The sequence below is a fragment of the Staurois parvus genome, unplaced genomic scaffold, assembly GCF_062004578.1.
Source record: "Staurois parvus isolate SC_StPar_1 unplaced genomic scaffold, SC_StPar_1.0 ptg000818l, whole genome shotgun sequence".
NCBI lineage: Eukaryota > Metazoa > Chordata > Amphibia > Anura > Ranidae > Staurois > Staurois parvus.
In genome coordinates this window covers 10,985,592-10,998,646 of record NW_028318614.1, presented here as the reverse complement: position 1 = coordinate 10,998,646, position 13,055 = coordinate 10,985,592, and the positions used below count along the sequence as shown (strand labels likewise).

Sequence of the window (13,055 nt, the reverse complement as noted above, 5' to 3'; positions counted from 1 at the left end):
TGTTAAAGCTGCAGCATGATAAATGTGTGCTTTATAGATCGCAGACCTAGGTGCAGAGATATCTTCTTCCCTAGATGGTGAAACACAGATCAGTTTCCTTCAATAGCTCAGGCCGGAGATGTCCTGCAATCCTCACCAGATGCTCATTAGTCTCCTCAAATTTTCAGTTCTGAAAGTGAGGCTTTATAGCAGAGAAGCATTCTTCAAAGCATGGTACAAGCCATGCCCTTGGGCAAGCGGTGGTCAACTTTAATGGAGGGGGCCTCAAATGTTACCCCAGACATCACCAAAGAGCCTCACATAGCATGCAGAAAATGTATTGCTACAGAAAGGTGTCAGACATTGCAGACATACAACAGTAGATTGTCAAAGTCTATGGGCATGCTGCAAGTGATGGTCAAAAGACTGCAAACATGCTATAGGAGTTGTTGAAGACCAAAGAGTTATAGAAGAGCAACATTACATGAGACTGCTAGAGATCCCTGCTCTTACAAGTTTATTTACCAGTCCATGCTTCCATATTGCTCCCTACAACGCCTTACAATTATTTGTGCCACATCATCTGCCTGCTCCCTGACATGCAAGACAGGCACCTGGTAATGGACATAATCAGATATCAGCTTCATGCACACAGCAGTCTGTATATCCCCACTGCTCATAGACCATGCCCCTCTACCAAATACCACTGGGGAAATCAAAGTGCAAGTTGAGGGACAGCCCAATCCTGCAGCAGAGAAGACAGAGCTAGGACAGACTCCCATCCCAGAAGCACCCACCCCACACTTGTGTTGCTTTCTGATACATTACCATTTTTTGTGTTTTCTTGTGCCTTCAATTGTATGTGTAATCTTGCATTTTCATTTACTATTTGCTGTTTTGCCTGCGATTTAGACATCTAATCTAAAGTAAGTTTATTTTATAATTGGTAAAATCTGGTTTGGTAACTGTCCTTTTTGTTAAACAAAAAAAAAAAGTATGAAATAAAACAAAAATAAATAAAATAAAATATAAAATATTAGGGGACACCAGTCATGAGAAACAGGTGTGCTGCTATTTCAGACCTCCATCAGAAAATGCTAATTGCCTGGCTGTCCCTGGTGTTGAATACATGTCAAGTCTGTGAACCTAACCAAGCATATAGCTAGTGATATCAGATCCCAAATCAATTAAAATTTTGGATAAAGCTCGATAGCTATTTTATTTTCCAAATTCTTCAAAATATCCTTATGAGCTCCGATGGCAAGGAATTCATTTTTTTTTTTTTTTAACAGAGGAAATAGATGAATTTTACACACACAGGCTGCTTAGTCCTTGACCCCTGCCTGCTAAAGCTTCTTTATAGAGCCTAATGCCTACAAGATGGCCACAATGCAAGCATTTTCAGAGGGCTCCCACCTCTAATACTGTCCACACACTTGTACCCATGCCCATGGCGTGTTTGTATCCTGAAGATTTCTCAAAAGACATGCTCTGCCTTCACACCCCAACAGAACAGAGTATATGGTTTGCCTCACTGAACCACTGCCCACTGAGCTGAGCAGTGATCATTTTAATTATTTTAACTCACTACTGCCAGGATCCTTAAAAACAAAGCCGACTTTTGATGATAATAGCCATATACTGTAGTTAAAACCCCTGGCAGCTTCTTTGGCTGTAAAGGAAAGGAGGGTTTAGTTCTACTTTAAAGGCAGATTTCGCTTCACTCTTCTACAGTCCAAGAGGGAGTTGTATATATGTGTTCTCACCCACACACTGTGTATAGTAATGTCCTTAATCTGACGTCCTTGGTGGTTTCCACCCTGTAGCACTAAGGTTTAAATTTGAAGCTGATTTGTATGTGTGTGTTTTTTAACAGATTCAATGTGTTAATGATTTGTCTTTCAGAGTCGCCATCATGGATTGACATCACCCTCCTGGCAAGCACATATGCAATTTCATTAATATCCAATCATTTAATTTTATGTTTCTACTTCATAGATGCCCTGTCAGTAGCATTCACTCCTAACAATGTTATATTTATGAAACGTGTTGAGATTTGTGATGTGCCTCTACATATATCTACTGGAATGAAATGGTTTTATAAGCAAGGAAATGGGATATTTATACAATTACACATTTGTTAGAACATTACTTTGTATGTAGAGCATATTAACAACAGACAAACCAGCTTCTCATTTTTTAAGTAAAAAAATGTCTTTCATTTGTTACAAGATTTTTCATTTTTTGGTTGTTATTAAAAGTCTTTTTCATTTTATCCTGCTGTTGATGATACACGTGATAAAAGTCCCATGGGCAGTTGGACCTTTGTTTTGCATGTCCTTAACTGTGGACTCTCTAGATGCTTCTAAATGAAACCTGTACTGAAATAAGCTGACCCCCTTCTACAAATACTGGCCGTCTCTGTCTACAACATGTACCGGCATGTGTGGGCACTATTAATATTCATAGTAAACTGCTTTTACATCTCATTTATGCCCTGCTGAGCCACTGCCCACTGGGCTGGGGTCATCTGTCTAGAATCTGTCAATTAAATATATTTTAGCTGGGGCTTGTCCTGGCTGCTGAGAGGAATGGCTGCCTAGCTCTGCACCTTTGCACTGACCAGGGCATACACAGCAGCTCACAACATTGCGGTTTTTCACTTTCACCTCCATGAGGGAGGCACAGTCATGGGGCACACAGCGGATTATGTCCCGCAAGATAAAAGGAGCATAGGGATCCTGCCGACTGATGGATTACTTCCCAGACAGAGCCACCGACGGGAACGGCGACCCTCCCGCTCCACTACATACAGCAGGCACTCTCTGACATGGAGGAGGAAGCTCAAATCTCCGTTCCTTCCCTGCAGGCTGACAGAGGTAAGAGAGCAGTGATATCCCCTGCACATTCGCCTTTTAAACCTCCATCTGCCAAAAAACTACATGGGACTGCCACAGCACATAGTCATAATCCTTTTGGCTGAACAGAGCACTGAATCACTTGCTGCCTTCACCACCTCAGATGCACCTGCTTCAGAAAACACTCTTAAGGCTATGCTTCTTACTCTCCGGGCTGGCTTTCAACATGAGTTGCGCTCCTCTATTTTCTGATTATCTAACAGGCTAGATAACATTGAAGAGCACACGGAACACCTAGAATCTCAGCTTAATCTGGCTGCAAAAGCACATGATGACCTCGCAGACGCATATGATGAGCGGGCAGAGGCGATCCGTAAACTCCAACTCAAAGTTGCGGACTTGGAGGACCGCTCTCGCTGCAACATCATTAAGTTAAGAGGGATTCCTGAAGCTGGCAAAAATAGTGATCTATTCGCTGGTTGATACCCGGGTCAGGATACACAGCAATCCTTACTGATGTGCATCCTGTATACACTATTATTTTGTTACCTGTATGCCATGTCTTCAGAAATGTATTTACAGCATTTCTAAATATTTGTATTACTCTGTATCACTTCTTTGTTGAAATCAATAAAATTTTAAGTGATAAAAAAAATTATTTTAGCTGAATTCACAAATCTAAAAAAAAACAGAGCAAGGATCTTTATTTTAAAAAAAAGTGCATTATATTTTGCCATAGTTTGAAAATTACAGCTGCAGTGGTTATTTTGTGCCATCTGTGCGTCATGGGAGCCAGTGAGATTTGCATTCATTTTGTTTTCAGTCAAATCAGGAAATGAGAAGAAATCTGTTAAAAAAAATAAAAGTCCCCTCTTGTGCATGCATAACCAAAACAGCCATCTCCATTGAAAGATTTTCCTCTATTCCTGCTCTAGTAGCAACTCACAATTCTGGATCTTCAGCAGGATCAGTCTCCATAAAACTGGAATATGTATTTTGAGTAAATAATGGCAAGCTGAATTACACACTAGCATATTTTATGATGGGGGGGGGGGGGGGGACTATTTTATTGTGCTTCTACCTGCCATGCCTCATGTCTGTTATGAACAGTGGCCCCCTTTCTATTCTACACTATAGAAGATGAACCGGTAGGGATAAGGGATGTGACTGTACAAGTCAGCATGTTGGCATTTACTTAAAAGTAGAACTTCGTTCTCTCAATCAACATTGTTGACTATTTTGAATCCTTATACTGCTAGTATTCATAAAATAGATAGAAAAGTATATTATCTTCTCATGTTTTAAACTGATTTTTTTTACATTTCATTACTTCCTGGTTTCCATGCCTAGGCAAATTATGTCATACATCCCAAGAGTTTTCTCAGCTAAGCACACCTTCCGCCTGCATGCCTGCGCTAAGGGCAGATGTATTCCAGTAAGTAAGTGCTACATGGAGTCACCGGCCCTTACTCAAGCTGCCATGACCAGAAATGCTAGAGTCTGTTTTACAATAGCGCTTTTTGTTTGTGGTGCTCAGATATAGTGTAGTTCTGCTTTAAAGGCTTGCTTCAGTTTTGGGCAAATCCAGCATTTCGATCTAGATAAACCAAGTAATGTTCTATTCTCTAAAACATAAGGCGATTTATTGTGTTTTTAGATTCTTCAATGAAACCATTGATTAAAATTTCAGAAAACACAAGAAAAATATCATTTTAAATGGATGAGGGGGATCACAGACAGTGCAAAAGATATCCTGGACTATTTCAAGGATTACTATCTGTCCACAAATCCCCCTATTGGGCAGGGAATGTGATATCCTCAACAGTGCATGCCTATACCAAAGGTTTGGATACAGAATACTCAAAAGAGGAGTACTACAACATAAGTATGAGAAAGTGCTGTATCATCTAAGATTAGGACTTTTAACTCCAAATAGTGACCAATATAATCCTTTTGTAGGTTTAGTCCTTGGTGATTTAGATATTTAGAGAGGTTCCGCAGGGCTCTGCAACTGTGACAGCTCTCCATTGCCAGCTGCGCTAGGGGGCAGTGCGTTGCATGATTCAGCGCATCACATGGCTCCCTTTCTTTTTTTTTTGTAGAAGCTTTATTTGATGTGTGTACACTTCATTCACTGCAATGTTATGCAGCCCAATGCAGTGTGATTAGGGCCAGTATGCAGTGATAAAATTCAGCATGTCTGCATTTTAGTGCAGCGCTAGGCTACATTTCAATTTGAATGGGACACATAGGAAACAATTATTTCCAGTGTGTCCCTGCGGTGAAAGACATTTTATCATGCAATAAAACATTTGTTGCCGCATATAGCGTGACTTGGCCTTTACTCTTGCTTGCGGACTGACAAAGACTTAAATTCACTAAAGCAATTTAAAGAGTAGAAATATTGAAAAAAAATGCATGAATGTATGCAGCCACAGCAAGAATTAATTCAATAAACTATCTGCAGCTAAACTGCTGTGTGAATAGGGCCTTCTGATGCTCTACTGAATTGAACCACCTGACTGTATCCTTGTCCAATTTAAACTTCTGGCTTATCTTCCCAGCTCCCAAACATTAGCCAGAGCCTGATGGTCTGGTACTCCAGCTATCGCGATGGTCGAACACTACAAACAAGATACATAAGTTGTTGGAGAAACTGAAGAATAATAGACTGGAGACGTATTACAAGAGGTTGCTAGAGATCATTGCTATTACAGCCCATTTACTAATCCATGATTCCATACGTGTGTTCCCTATATCCCTAGTAAAAGTTTTTGTGCCACATCTGAAAAAAAAATTAAAAGGGACTTTTTTGTACAGAAAAAAAGTAAGATAATGGGAGAGAAAGAAAATGGGTCATCTACAACCAGAACCCAGTCTGAAAAATCTTTTCCTTCACTGGCCTGGAGTGATCACTTATATAAAGGTAAAACGACTGCTCAGTGCAACGTATAACATCCAAGTGAACGAGAACACCAACATGTCAAAAAATAAAAATAAAAAGACAGAATCAACAAGTTGGAAAAAGGAACACCCCCTTGTGTCAGTATTTTGTTAAACCACCTTTTGCTTTATTACAGCCTTTAGTCTGATGGTGACTGTGAACTGCAGTCTTCAAGTCATTCCACAGATTTTCAATGGGGTTTAATGCAGGCCATAGATGGGTCGAAAATCGGCCGATTTTTCGGCCGAAAATAAAATCGGCCGATTTTCGGATCGTTAGTGGGCGATTTGGTCGGCCGTTTTTCGGTATTTTGGCCGTTTTTTTTTTTCGGTAAAGTTGGAAAAAAATCGGCCGATTTTGCCGATCGGCCGATTTTCGCGGCAATTAGTGGGCAAATCGGCCGATTTTTTACCGATAAAAAATCTGCGCATGAGCAGTGACCTGCAAGAGGAAGACAAAAAGAAGAAAAAGAAGAAGAGGAAGACGATGAAGAAGAGGATGAAGAAGAAGAGGATGAGGATGAAGAAGAAGAAGAGGATGAGGACGAAGAAGAAGAAGAAGAGGATGATGAAGAAGAAGAGGATGAGGATGAAGAAGAGGATGAGGATGATGAAGAAGAAAAGGATGAGGAAGAAAAGGATGAGGATGAAGAAGAAGATGAAGAAGAGGATGATGAAGAAGAAGAAGAGGATGAGGATGAAGAAGAAGAAGAAGAGGAGGATGAGGATGAAGAAGAAGAAGAGGATGATGATGAAGAAGAGGATGAGGATGATGATGATGAAGAAGAATAGGATGAGGATGCAGAAGAAGAAGAGGATGAAGAAGAAGAAGAGGATGAGGATGAAGATGAAGAAGAAGAAGAGGATGAGGATGATGATGAAGAAGAAGAGGATGAGGATGAAGAAGAGGATGATGAAGAAGAAGAAGAAGAGGAGGAGGATGAGGATGAAGAAGAGGATGAGGATGATGATGAAGAAGAAGAATAGGATGAGGATGCAGAAGAAGAAGAGGATGAGGATGATGAAGAAGAAGAAGAGGATGATGATGAAGAAGAAGAGGATGAGGATGAAGAAGAGGATAAGGATGAAGAAGAAGAAGAGGATGAGGATGAAGAAGAGGATGAGGATGAAGAAGAAGAAGAAGAGGATGAGGATGATGAAGAAGAAGAGGATGAGGATGAAGAAGAAGAAGAAGAGGATGAGGATGAAGAAGTAGGATGAAAATAAGAAGAATTCAAGTCCAGCAAAAAGTGTCTCTGCAGAGAGCTCCGCTATTTCTGACAGTTCTCTGACAGTTCCTTGACATTTACAGCGGTTGAAACATTGTATCTATTTGTTTCCGAATAAAAACATCTGTATCCTAAATGGAAACAAATAGATACATTGTTGCAACTTCTATAAATGTCAAGGAACTGTCAGAGAACTGTCAAAGAAATAGCAGAGCTCTCTGCAGGGACACTTTTTGCCGGCTCTAGACGGGTAGAAAATCGGCCGATTTTTTTTACCATTGATGGTAACGTCGGCCACTTGAACAACCGATTTTTCGTTTTTTAAAAGAAAAATCTGCAGTTTTTCTCCCCATCTATGGCCTGCATAAGTCTGGGCTATGACTAGGTTATGCAAGGACGTTCACCATTTTCTCCCTCAACTAGTAGGGTTAATTTACTAAAGCTGGTTCACTCAGAATCTCATTCAGTTGTGCATGGTAGCCAATCAGCTTCTAACCTCAGCTTGTTCAATTAAGCTTTAGCAATAAAACCTGGAAGCTGATTGTTTTCTATGCAGGAGTGCATGAGATTCTGAGTGAACCAGCTTTAGTAATCAAACCCCACTGTGTGGTCATTTTTGCTGTGTGCTTTGGGTCATTGCCATGTTGGATGGTAAACTTTCTTCCCACTGACAACTTTCTGGCAGAGGGCAGCAGATTTTGCTCAAGAATTTGACGGTACTTTGCCCCATCCATTTTTCCTTCTATCCTGACAAGTGCTCCAGTCCCTGCTACAGAGAAACACCCCCATAACAGGATATTACCACCTCCGTGCTTTACTGTAGGAATGGTATTATTTAGATGGTGAGATGTACCGTATTTGCCGGCGTATAAGACGACTGGGCGTATAAGACGACCCCCCTACTTTTCCTGCTAAAATTTAGTGTTTGAGCTATACTCGCCGTATAAGACTACCCCTCTTCCAATGCACACCAGTGGCAGGAATAGTGCCCCATCATTGGTATCAGTGGCAGGAATAGTGCCCCATCATTGGTATCAGTGGCAGGAATAGTGCCCCATCATTGGTATCAGTGGCAGGAATAGTGCCCCATCATTGGTATCAGTGGCAGGAATAGTGCCCCATCATTGGCATTAGTGGCAGGAATAGTGCCCCATCATTAGTATCAGTGGGAGGAATAGTGCCCCATCATTGGTATCAGTGGGAGGAATAGTGCCCCATCATTAGTAACAGTGGGGGGAATAGTGCCCCATCATTGGTATCAGTGGAAGGAATAGTGCCCCATCATTAGTATCAGTGGGGGGAATAGTGCCCCATCATTGGTATCAGTGGGGGGAATAGTGCCCCATCATTGGTGTCAGTGGGAGGAATGGTGTCCCAACATTGGTGTCAGTGGGAGGAATGGTGTCCCATCATTGGTGTCAGTGGGGGGTGGAATAGTGCCCCATCATTGGTGTCAGTGGGGGGGGGGGGGAATAGTGCCCCATCGTTGATGTCAGTGGGGGGGAGGAATAGTGCCCCATCGTTGGTGTCAGTGGGGGGGAGGAATAGTGCCCCATCGTTGGTGTCAGTGGGGGGGAGGAATAGTGCCCCATCGTTGGTGTCAGTGGGAGGAATAGTGCCCCATCGTTGGTGTCAGTGGGAGGAATAGTGCCCCATCATTGGTATCAGTGGGAGGAATAGTGCTCCATCATTGGTATCAGTGACACCAATGATGGGGCACTATTCCTCCCACTGACACTTCCTGACCTCTGTTCTCGTATGGTGCTGCTGCAGCCAGCATATGTGGTTGCAGCAGCACCTCTACACTGACCACTTACCTGCTGGTCCTGCACTCGATTTTCGTGGGGCCGCTCGGCTCCACCCCCTCGCCGGTGATTGGCCGCCTGTGTGCCTTTCCTGAGCAGCCGCACGAACATCCAGTGGCCGAACTGAAGGCGCAGCCGCGCTTCCTGGACCGGATCGTCGTGGGACCGGAACCAGGTAAGAAACAGCCGCTGCCCACCCCTGTACTTAGTGTCCCTTCCATTGGGGGAAGGGGGGGGGGGGGGGGCGGCGACGGCAACGCCTAAAAAGTGTCAGTATGCCGTATACCGGCGTATAAGACGACCCCCGACTTTTGAGAAGATTTTCAAGGGGTAAAAAGTCGTCTTATACGCCGGCAAATACGGTATTTGATTTCCGCCAGACATATCGTTTAGTGTTGAGGCCAGATCATAAAATTTTAGACTCATCTGACCATAACACCTTTTTTCATGTGGCCTCAGAATCTTTAAGGAGCGTTTCAGCAATGCTCAGCCATGACAGCATGTGGCCTTTCTTGAGAATGGCTTTTTTTCTTGCAACTGTCTCATACAAGCCACATTTTTGGAGAATTTGTGATATTGTTCATCACATGCACACGATGACCACTGTGTCATAAATTCCTGAAACTGCTTCAGAGTTGCTGTAGGCCTTTTGGTAGCCTCTCTGACCAGTTTCATCCTGGCTCTTTCATCCAGTTTGGAGCAATATCCTGATCCAGGGAGGGTCTGTTTTGTATCAAATATCTTCCACTTCTTAAAAATAGACTTTACTGTGCTTCTAGGCATTGATAAAGCCTTTGAAATTTTTTGTATCCATCTCCTGACTTTTGCCTGCCCATAACTACCCCAGTGCCTTGCCACCCATAGTTGATTGTTTTCTGCAGTTGCACTATCAGCAACTGAAATACTACAGGAAAGCTCTTTACATGCTGAGCTAATCAAAAATCACCACAGCTGATCATAGTTGAAAGTCAAATGGCTTTGTGTGTAACTGAGAAGGTGATTAGCTACACCCAATTGAGTTTACATGTCGTTTTTAGGAGGGGTTGAACCTTTTTCCAACTCCGTGATTCTGTTTTTTAATTTCTTCTATTTGGTGTTTGGTGTTATATCTTTTGCTTAGATGGATAAAACAAAAACTGTGTGTCTTCATTTCAGGCTGCAAAGCAACAAAATGTGTTTATTTTTAAAGGGGGGGATTCTTTTCTATATAAAACTATAGGTGTTGAGAAGAGTCAAAATCTGGCTGGACAGGTATGAATTTTATTGCTGCACAATATTTTGCCAACATCCTAGGAAAACAATTATAAACCATCAAGATTGCCTTTCAGTTGAGTCTTGACCACTGTAATTTATTTCTGAAAGTAGAATCCTGGGCTTTACCCAACTAGTCTTAAAAACACTAAGCTATGTAAGATAGAAATATATAGTTACCTATTTTCACCCTACTCTGGTCACATGATTCAGCTCCCCTGTGTCAGCCAGCAGCTGCTGCAGGGGAGAGGAGGGAGTGCCATATGGGTCATAGGAGTCTACGGGTGACATCACTGCTCCAGGCATAACCAGCTGTTGGCAAGCACTCTACTTTCCCCTGCACTCGACACAGGGGAGATCACGTGACTGGATTGGAGCGATCTAAAAAAAAATGTGAGTATATAGAACTTTCTTACACAGGTTAGACTGATAAGGTGTTAGGAGGGTGAGAGAGCATTTTTAAGACTAGTTTGGTAAAGACCAGAATTCTACTTTAAAGACAGCTTTGCAACAAGATTAAGGGAAGGCATTTTCAAGAGTTTACAGTGTAACATTTCAGTGGGCATGCTCACCATCTTTGTAGGGGTGTAGATACCCAAATATTCTGAGTCCATAGTTCTTCCATTTGGGTGAAACAGCCAATTTGGTAACAGTGGTGCGCATCTGTAGAAAGGTAGAACATCACATTATCACAGGATAAGGCACTGGAAAGAAGTAAATAATGATAAAAAGTAAAACAATAAAAACTTACATGAGGATACAGGGGGAAATGCAGGTTTGTTTTGAAGTGCAAAACAGACCCACCACACCAGTCCTCAAATACATGGAGGTTGACTTTGCCTTTATACTGCAAGGGGAAGAGGAGAAACAAAAAACAACACAAAAAGGGAATGTAAGAAGGTTCAGTACCATTTATATTTTTAAACTGACAGACGGTGTACACACTAACCATATCATGCCTCTAATTTTCACTCAATGTACCGTGTCTACAAACATACAGTCCACATACTGTAGTTCCTAGTGTCATCCGTCTAAAAACATGCAGGCAAACGGCTGTGCAAATTATGCATATCTTAGCCATTCCAATCTATATACATAAGCCTTTAATTATTTAGAAAAGTAAGGAGTCGTATACACCAACTTCAGTCACTAATAGGCACTGCATACAGGGAACTGTATGTCCTAGAATAAGAGGCTGCAGATTACACAATCATTAAAATCAGAGATTGCAGTCTCGGAGGAATAGTGAAAGTTCTGTTGCATTGGTATTTTTGGAAATCTATGTAACATATAAGATAAAGCGTGTCGTTTTTACTAACATAGAAGCAGTGTTTCATGAGCACTAGGTCTTCAGGGGTGCCTTGGCAAAATACCTAAAAGTTGCCCAAAAATTGTATTCAATTCTGCATTTTAGCAACACAAAGCCACAGGTTTTCATTGTGCACCATTACAACCATCCAGCCACTGACATCATAACAATCAATGACATCATTTGAAAAGGAGGATGTCAGGTGCCTGCACAGCATCCTTGTTTGCCTCTCCCCTGCTCCTCTCCATCAGCACTGGGATCACATCGGCTGAATGAGGGGGAGAAACATTGGAATACTAGTCCGTACCAGTGTGCAAAGGTGTATTTGTTTTGGAAGAATAAATCACCTCAAATATTGGGTGACTTATGCTTGTGGATGTTGCTGCATTCTGTAAAACTATTAGTATAGGCTTTAACATTTTAGGATGGGATGCCTCAAGATTGTGAAGAATTTTAGGGGGGGGGGGGAACCTTGACAGAAAAAAAGTTAAAAAACATTGCTGTAGGGTACCAAATATAAACTTCACGGAAGAATGATTCATCCCCATGGTTCTCTACAAAGCACATAGTTTAATTTCCATGTACAAAAACTGAGTAGGATCTCAAAGAGTAAGATGGCGGTCCAACAAAGGGCATTATGCTTTTCAGAACATAGTCACCATTCTAAAGCAGCATGAATTTACTTTGCCTAGGCTTAAGGCCCACACACTACTAATGTAAATAAACTGATTACCATCACCAAAGAAATTACAGCAAGAATTTCGAAAAAATTAAAAAAGGAGATAGTGAAGGTTTTAGACCAAAAAAAAAATTCAAGGTCCAAAGAAAAGCAGTAAAAATTACAATTAAATGTGTAGAAAAAAAAAAGGAGGATTAATGAGTAGGAGTAATAAACATGAAGTTGTACAAAATACAACACATCAATCAGCATTATATGGATTACCATCACTAGGCATGAACACAGAATTAATCCTCTTTAACATCAAGGGATTATTGTTTATTAATATCTGTGGTCATGCTTGTATAGCTAGATTCAATAAAGCAGTGCAAAGAGAAGAGGTTTTATAGCAGCCAGTTTCCTGTTTACACTACCGAAATCCAGTAAACTGTATGTTCCAGTTGTAACTCAAGATTTGAGGTGCATTCATAGAATACAACTTATCATTTAGGGACAGCTGCCATGCACCACTCCATCTACTGTAACTATAACCCCCTTTGCTTACCCATTGGTAAAGGGGCTGAAGAGGGGAAGTACCCCTTAAACATGCAGTGTTTCAGACCCCAAAAGAATGGCTGTAAAGTGTCACTAAGCCCACATTATATATAGCTATTAACAAAATGCTGTATTACATGCTGTTCTTTCTCACTCAGTCACTATGGGATTTGTTTTCTGTATTCTTCAAAAAATCTAGTTAGCCCCGCTGTTCTCTCTCTCCCTTCTATTCATGTCCCCAAAGCAGCTCAGGATTTTGTAGAGCAGTGTTGACAGCTACTGTACATGCTCAGTTTTCAGTGAGTTTCTATGCTGAGTATTTCCTCCCTATTACATCTGTACAGCCCATGTGGGCGTATACACAGTGGTAAATGTCAGCCCACTCCCTCCCCCCACCTCCATGCCCACTAAGCAGCTAAACATAATGGGGTGTGACATTACATCTTGACTGATGGAGGCTTCACACCC

At 41.6% G+C, this 13,055-nt stretch overlaps 1 protein-coding gene across 2 annotated transcripts in view; it reads right to left on the bottom strand.

Annotated features, from left to right (window-relative positions):
- The window catches only part of B4GALNT4 (beta-1,4-N-acetyl-galactosaminyltransferase 4), a 144,529-nt gene that overhangs the window by 77,853 nt on the left and 53,621 nt on the right, over nucleotides 1–13,055 (bottom strand). For both annotated transcript variants that reach the window (XM_089655055.1, XM_089655056.1), the window contains exons 5-6: nucleotides 10,817–10,912; nucleotides 10,638–10,728 (exon numbers count right to left, since the gene is read on the bottom strand). In XM_089655055.1, the coding sequence (XP_089511181.1) occupies nucleotides 10,638–10,728; nucleotides 10,817–10,912 (187 nt within the window). The remainder of the gene's footprint in view (nucleotides 1–10,637; nucleotides 10,729–10,816; nucleotides 10,913–13,055) is intronic.